Here is an 8,410-nt window from a genome sequence, read left to right on the forward strand (position 1 = left end):
AAAAGTTGTGATTGATATTTATCTAGTGGGCAAAGTACAGCTAATGATCCTAATATGGCTATTTCATATGAAAAGGACCCCGGGATCTTCAATGTAGATGATATGGAGGGGCATAATCGGACGAAAGCGTCTATCTCCATGGGCGTTTATCTCCGAGAACGGGTCCGTGAAGGGGCAGACCGAACCGTATTTTCGAAAAAAATAGACGTCCATGTTTTATTCGACAATTTGTGAGCTGGGCGTTTTTGCTTTTCAGTGACAATGGAAAATGAAAGCGCCCAGCTCAAAAACGAATAAATCCAAGGCATTTGTTTGTGAGCGGGGCCAGGAGTCGTAGTGCACTGGTCCCCCTCACATGCCAGGACACCAACCGGGCACCCTAGGGGGCACTTTTACAAAAACAAAAAAAAAAGGTAAAAGAGCTCCCAGGTGCATAGCACCCTTCCCTTGTGTGTTGAGCCCCCCAAATCCCCCTCAAAACCCACTGCCCACAAGTCTACACCATTATTATAGCCCTAAGGGGTGGAGGGGGGCACCTACATGTGGGTACAGTGGGTTTGGGGGGGGTTGGACGTCCAATAAGCATTAAACAGCACAATTGTAACAGGTAGGGGGGGATGGGCCTGGGTCCACCTGCCTGAAGTCCACTGAGGTATGAAACATCATTTTTTTGTGGTGGGAGGGGGTTAGTGACCACTGGGGGAGTCAGGGGAGGTCATCCCCGATTCCCTCCGATGGTCATCTGGTCATTTAGAGCACTTTTTGGGGCCTTATTCGTGAAAAAACAGGGTCCAGGAAAAGTGCCCTAAATTCTAGCTACAAACGCATACTTTTTTTCCATTATCGGCGAAAGGCGCCCATCTCTGTTCGGGTGATAACCATGCCCCAGTCCCACCTTCACCATGCCTTCGACACACCCCCGTCAACTTTGTACGGTTCCGCGATGAAGTGCAGTTGAAAACGTCCAAGTTCGGCTTTCGATTATACCGTGTTATTCGTTTTTGTGAGATAAACGTCCATCTCCCGCTTTAGGTCGGAACTTGGGCATTTTTCTCGTTCGATTATAAGCAGGATGGTGTTCCATATTGATCTCCAATATTCCTGTATGAAAGTACAGGAGTAGATAATATGTTTAAGAGTTCCTTTATCTTTATTACATGACCAACATTTTTCCGTGTTGTTTTTGGGAACTGATGCTTTTAGTTTAGCGAGTCCAGAGAGCTCTATGTGCCAGCCTTTTACCCACTGCAGTAAAAGGGGGCCTCAGTGCGTGTCTAAAACACGCGTTGACGCCTGCACAGGCCCCCTTTTGCGCAGCTTAGTAAAAGGATCCCTTAGGTAGTAATTCTATTGTGACATTTCAGAACAAAATTAAAGCCAGGCACTGCAAAAGTAATGCTGGCAAATAGTATATTTTGGAAGTAATTTTATACTAGGGTGACTGTTACAAAGGCAACTCAGAAAACATATATCAAAAAATTCAGTTGTTGTTCAGGTGACCATAGGCACTTGCTAGCATCACTGACATGATCATGTTTCGAATGATCATTGGCTCTGTATCAGGGAGCATGGAGAGGCATAATCAAACGGGGCGCCCAAGTTTTCCTGAGGGCGTCCTCGCAGGACGTCCCGGCGAAGGGGCGGGGAAACCCGTATTATCGAAACAAGATGGGCATCCATCTTTCGTTTCGATAATACAGTCGGGGACACCCAAATCTCAACATTTAGGTCGACCTTAGAGATGGTCGTCCCCGATTTTCGGCGATAATGGAAACCGAGGACGCCCATCTCAGAAATGACCAAATGCAAGCCCTTTGGTCGAGGGAGGAGCCAGCATTCATAAATTGCTTCCAGGTGCATAGCTCCCTTACCTTGTGTGTTGAGCCCCCCCCAACCCCCCCCAAAAACCCACTCCCCACAATTGTAGATCACTACCATAGCCCTTAGGGATGAAGGGGGGCACCTAGATGTGGGTACAGTGGGTTTTGGAGGGCTCACATTTACCACCCCAAGTTTAACAGGTGGGGGGGATGGGCCTGGGTCCGCCTGCCTGAAGTGCACTGCAGTACCCACTAAAACTGCTCCAGGGACCTGCATACTGCTGTCATGGAGCTGGGTATGACATTTGAGGCTGGCATAGAGGCTGGAAAAAATATTTTAAAAAAATTTTTTTTAGGTGGGAGGAGGTTAGTGACCACTGGGGAGTAAGGGGAGTTGATCATCTGGTCAGTTCGGGCACCTTTTTGAGGCTTGGTCATAAGAAAAAATGGACCAAGTAAAGTCGGCCAAGTGCTTGTCAGGGGCGCCCTTCTTTTTTCCATTATGGGCCGAGGACACCCATGTGTTAAGCACACCCCAGTCCCGCCTTCACTACGCTTCCGACCCCCCCTCCCCCTCCGGGAACTTTGGTCGTCCCCGCGATGGAAAGCAGTTGAGGGCACCCAAAATCGGCTTTCGATTATGCCGATTTGGGCGACCCCGGGAGAAGGATGCCCATCTCCCGATTTGTGTCGAAAGATGAGCGCCCTTCTCTTTCGAAAATGAGCCCAATAATGATCCAAATCAATTTTGAGTTGTTAGGTGCACATTCATGAATTATTAATGAACCGATGATTATATCTAGAAGCACATTTTCGACTTTTCCTGAAACAGCTTTGAGTATGATGGTCCAAAAAATATATAGTTCTCTGCTAAGGATTTATATGTTCAGGTTTTTCTTGAATTCATTGTTTGCATTTTGCCTGGACTTTTAATTTAAGACCATTTTGTAAAGCAACATAATTGTCTACATACCTTTAGGCTTCCGGATTAAACCCCAATTGTACAGAAATGCTGACACAATTATTACACTTTCTTCACAAAAATTATAAATTTGTGCATGTCCTTTGTGTGAACATGCATGCTTTATATAAATTCAGCCGGATTCTATATAGGGTTCCTAGAGATCCATGCCAACATTCAGGCGTATTCTATAACAATATGCGTAAATTAATTGGCTTAACAAGTTAATCAGCGTTGATAATGGCACTTAAGCAATAATGAGCACTAATTGGCAATAATTAGAATTTACACACACAACTCGCTTATGTATATTCTGTAATGAACTGCGCCTAAATTCTAATGTGCGCAGTTGAAAAGGGACGTGGCTTTGGAAGGGAAATGGGTGCTTTGTGGGCATTCTAAAATTTATGCACATGGTTATAGAATATGGCCCGGTGTGTGCAAATGTACGTGCAGGGATTTACACCATATTTTCATTGTAAATGGCAACGCGTAATTTTAAGCACTGGGATATATCAACTAAGCGTATTCTGTATACCACGCCTAAATCTATGTGCCGCTTATAGAATACACTTAGGTGGAAATATTTACTGCATAAAATTTTTAGGCACCTTATATCTGTTGTGTGTACGTCTGTAGGATGAAAATAAGTAATTAGGGCAATAATTATTCCCTGATAATACTTATTACAAGGTTCCCGCTCAGTCTAGGGGATATTATAAAGGAACCTTGTTGCTGGCACCCTGCCAGTGTTTTGTTCTTCGCCAAAGAACCAAAGTCACGTCACAGGTGATAATTATTATATTTTATTACAGGTAGAAAAATAGACTGCAATAGCTTATATGCAATATAATATCTCTTACTGATATGAACACTAACAAAATATATTGTCTAACTACACTCTGATTATCCTGAGACTACGTACAGTAATGATTAGAACAGTACAAATGATATCCTAATGATCCTTATGAAACCTTATCACATCTTATGCAAAATACACATTAGCAGTTTTCCCTGACCAAGAGCTGACATAAACCAGTCGTACTTAGATAAAACCACTGCCTAACCCCAGACCAGGAAATATATCACTGTGATCTTACCACGCTGTCCTGATGACGGCTTCAGATAAGACCAGAGCAGAATCTCCCCAGACGCTATCTTAGCTGTCTGTGTCTTATGTAGTGCAGGTCTTTCTCAGCAAACAAGCAGGTTCCCATCTCTCCGTTGGTTATCAGAGCCCAAATCTCTGCTACAGGTATTTGCACCAGTTATGCAGGTCACAAGGTTGGTATCATACAGTCTCTAGCTCACCCCAAGCCTTGCTGGATTTCTTAGGTCCTTCACAGGTACTCCTCCTCCGAGGGTCCCTGACTAACTCCTTCTCCCCCTCTCCCTGCGTTTTTCCAGACCTCTCTGTCGGGTGATAGCCTGGACCAATTAGCCTCTCGTGCAGTCCAGTGCATGGGCAAGAAGAGTTCTTTGTATTGTGACCTTGGAGATGGTAACTTCTGGTGCCATGAGTATGACAACCTTCCCAGCGTCTCAGAGATAGAAGGGGGATGGTTGGAACACAGAATGTCCTTGGCTTCAGCAAGCCTGTCAGTGATTTTCCACAAGCTGAAGCTGGATCTTGCTGACACAGAAATGTGCAGGTCAGAGGGTTGCAGCAGCCATCTTATTGTACCAAAATGTCATAGGCTTGTATAGGCCAAGACCAGCTCAGGCTAGATCACAGGGAAATACCCCTACACAGCTTCACCTGTGTCCAGACTGTCTCAGGGAATGCGCACGCAGCATAAAAATAAGCATTCATTTTCCGTGTGCATACTTCTTGCATGCATGTGCAGCTGTACAATTTTATAAAAGCCTTTCTGCATGCAACACAGGCTTTTACCCACAGAAAAAGCTTTATAGTATTACAGCCTCCCCCACCCAATCATATGCATGTGGTAAAGGTTCCATTTCAAAGGACTTCTGTACTGTTTTGTTGCTAGCAGACCCTCCATTTTTTCTTTCATTTTTTTTTTATATATTGGGAATGCCAAGACCTGTTTCAATTTCTGCTATCATTGCATTCCTGATGCAGTGGTTTCTTAAGATGATGATGACAAAAAGAGAGTTGGGGGGGATTGACTTACATTAAAGGTCGGCACTTTCTGTTAACAAACTTTTTACAAATGTCCTAGTAGAAAAAATGATTTCTGAGAGTAGTGTTGACATTTCCTTTAAGGTATTGCCTGCACTGGAATAACAAACTATCCAAAAAGAGAGAGCCTCACAGCTGAACAAGAGTCCTTCGTATATTTCCTCAACATTTAAGAATGAATTAAATAATGTTTTTAAAGTAGTGGTCATATCAAATGTGGAAGGCTTCCACAGTCTGAATAGGTCATTGGCATTAATCTCCACATAATATAATTATTGCACTCAGACTATATACTTGTGGTATACTTCAACATAGAGTCTTTAAAAAAATATATTTATCATGAAGAATTTTAAAGAAGTCAAAGTCCATAGCAACAGGGTTCCGATATGGGTAATATTTCACGCACTGCTTTCTCATGTAGGGTATTAAATCTTACTGTAAACCATTTTGAACATACATAAAAGCGGTATAGAAGAATTGGAATAGAATAGAATGTCTTCAAAAATTAATAGAACGCTGAAGTCTATACATAACCAAAGGTTAGAAAATGAGTTGGAATAATGAAGGCAAACGTGATGGTCACTCTCAAAAGAACAGCAAGTCACCAAAACATCTTCAGCAATAAAAGGAATTCTTATGATATGAAAATGATTTATCAGAAGCAATACGAAATGTCAGGGGATGATCGGACAGCACCCACTCCCTTTCTGGTTGCAAGCTTACAAAATTTAATTAAGAGATGGCTTTTATGCTGCTTCTGGCTAGGGATTTGCAGACCAAAAATCTTCATTTTGCTTAGTTTCCCATATCTTGTGTGGGATTTTGTTTCATTTGGGTTTTAAAAATGTTTCATTTCGGGATCAGTATTGTCAGTAGCTTTCCCTTTCCCTTAAGTCTTAATCTCAGGCATGTTTCTTCCTTTTTCTCCATCGTTCCTGTTGGTTGACATGTAATCTTCCCATTACCCTCTTGTGTTCTATGTTGTTTTATGACTTTTCTGTTCTTATTTCCCCTTCCCCATTTAGTTTACTTATTGTAAACATCTAGATTTCTCCTTGAAAATTTGCAGTATATCAAATAAATTGAACTTGAAGTGCAAAAAGTGCACCCTATTGGCAATCGTAAAAAAATTAATTTGGGGGGTGGGGAGGTTGTGTTATTTTATGTTAAAAACAACATGGGAGATATTCCTTTTCATTGCTACTAAGCCTGCTGCTTTGATTTCCTGTTGAGAAAATGTTCTAAATGACTGGACTCATGGAAGACTCAACTGTTACTGACTTTAATTTGAGTCTTTTTGATGTATGATTGAATGTCAGCCTACATGTTTTCAGCTGTGGGTTGTTTTTTTGTGAGACGTTCTTTTGATATCTGAGGTCTATTTTCTCCAGTGTTTTGAATCTAGTCGGTGCTTGCCCCAAAGTAGAAGAGAAGTGATTTCTGTGGATTTTGATTACCAATCTCTCTATCCCTTAATTTGTTCTTTATTAGATGTTGGCATATCCCATGTCATTTCGGACAAATGCACATCCTTACTTCTGGAATGGTCCTTATTTCTTTTTAAGTACAGAGGGCCCGTGCTGGCATTGGCACGTGTTTTTATCGTTCGCCAAGGTCACCTCTTAGCGCAGTGGGTAAAAGGGAAATCGCTTTCCTGCATTTCAGGGGTGCCCTTACCTCCACCCATTGAGGTGGCAATAAGGGCTCCAGTGCTAACCCAGCAGTAGCCCATTACCGCTGGGTACACTCCGGTGCTAAAACTAAGTATATTTTTGTAGTGCTGGATATGACGGCACGCTAGGGGTGGGAAGTACCGCCGGGCTGTTGCAGTAGCCCCGTGGTACTTTCTGTTTACTACTACTACTACTTGACATTTCTAAAGCGCTACTAGGGTTACGCAGCGATGTACAATTTAACATAGGACAGTCCCTGCTCAAAGGAGCTTACAATCTAAAGGACAAATGTACAGTCAGTCAAATAGGGGCAGTCTAGATTTCCTGAAAGGTATAAAGGTTAGGTGCTGAAAGCAACATTGAAGAGGTGGGCTTTGAGCAAGGATTTGAAGATGGGTAGGGAGGGGGCTTGGCGTAAGGGCTCAGGAAGTTGATTCCAAGCATAGAGTGAGGCGAGGCAGAATGAGCGGAGCCTGGAGTTGGCGGTGGTGGAGAAAGGTACTGAGAGGAGGGATTTGTCCTGTGAGCGGAGGTTATGGGCGGGAACGTAAGGGGAAATGAGGGTAAAGAGGTAATGAGGGGCTGCAGACTGAGTGCATTTGTAGGTAAGAAGGAGAAGCTTGAACTGTATGCGGTATCTGATTGGAAGCCAGTGAAGTGACCTGAGAAGAGGGGTGATATGAGTATATCGGTTCAGGCGGAATATAAGACGTGCAGCAGAGTTCTGAACAGATTGAAGGGGGGATAGATGGCTAAGTGGGAGGCCAGTAAGGAGTAGGTTGCAGTAGTCAAGGCGAGAGGTAATGAGAGCATGGACGAGAGTACGGGTGGTGTGCTCAGAGAGGAAAGGGTGAATTTTGCTGATGTTAAAGAGAGAGCCAAGACCTGTCGCTTCTATCTGCTGGATATGCGCAGAGCTCGCGTTGGGCTTACTGACGCTTAGTAAAAGGGTCCCAGAGTTAAGATGATTTACCAAATTGGTATTTTTTTGAGGGGAGGAGAGGGCAGTGTATTTCAAAGGTTCATATACTTCATTAGTAGCTTTCATAGTAACAAATTGCCTTGAACATTTTCTGCTTATTGTTCCTTCTGCTACTTGTGTAATGGAGAAAATTTCTGTAGTGCAGTTTGCTATAATTTATCTTCCTTTCTGTTTCTTTGACAGACCTGTCTTCTGGTGATGACAAAAAAACAAGCCAAGAAGATAAAAAAGTTCGCCAGAGACTGTTAGATTCTTCTTGCTAATGGACCACAGTTTTTGTGAGTGTTAAACTCACATTCACCAGAAGGTGCGGGATGCACTCCTTTCAGTTGTGGTCACTGAACATATGGTCCTATAAACTAGACTAACTGAATAAGTCGGAGTGACTTCAAAAGTGGAGATGTCTGAATGGTTTAAAGATCCATGAATATTTGGAACTGCAGTTGACTTGATTTTTATTTATTTGTATCCTGAAAGTGGTGAAAACTAAGCTGTTTTTAAAAAAATTATTCTTTTTTTTTTTTCTTTCCCTTTTACATCTCAGTTAACTGTGAAGCTGAACAGCTCAGTCATCACAAAACTTAATGCACTGAATCCTTTCATAGAAGGTACTTCTGCATGTACTTTTTTAAGTTGTTTTGTTTAATGTGGAGGTTTTGTGTTTTTGTTTTTAAGGTTTTCAAATACCTTTGTTTTTGCTGGAGATGAGCCACTCCAAGGTTTCTGGTATGCAGCTAACTAGATTGTAAGCTCTGTCGAGCAGGGACTGTCTCTTCATGTTCAAGAGTACAGCGCTGCGTACGTCTAGTAGCGCTATAGAAATGATAA

General features: G+C 42.6%; 1 protein-coding gene across 1 annotated transcript in view; it reads left to right on the forward strand.

Annotated features, from left to right (window-relative positions):
• Positions 1-8,080, forward strand: part of PANX1 (pannexin 1) — a 75,334-nt gene extending 67,254 nt beyond the window's left edge. Inside the window, exon 5 of the mRNA XM_030199350.1 lies at positions 7,766-8,080. Coding sequence (XP_030055210.1) covers positions 7,766-7,845 — 80 coding nt within the window. The 3' untranslated portion in view covers positions 7,846-8,080. The remainder of the gene's footprint in view (positions 1-7,765) is intronic.
• The last annotated feature ends 330 nt before the right edge of the window (positions 8,081-8,410 follow it).

This window comes from Microcaecilia unicolor, chromosome 4, assembly GCF_901765095.1.
Source record: "Microcaecilia unicolor chromosome 4, aMicUni1.1, whole genome shotgun sequence".
In the NCBI taxonomy this organism is placed as follows: domain Eukaryota; kingdom Metazoa; phylum Chordata; class Amphibia; order Gymnophiona; family Siphonopidae; genus Microcaecilia; species Microcaecilia unicolor.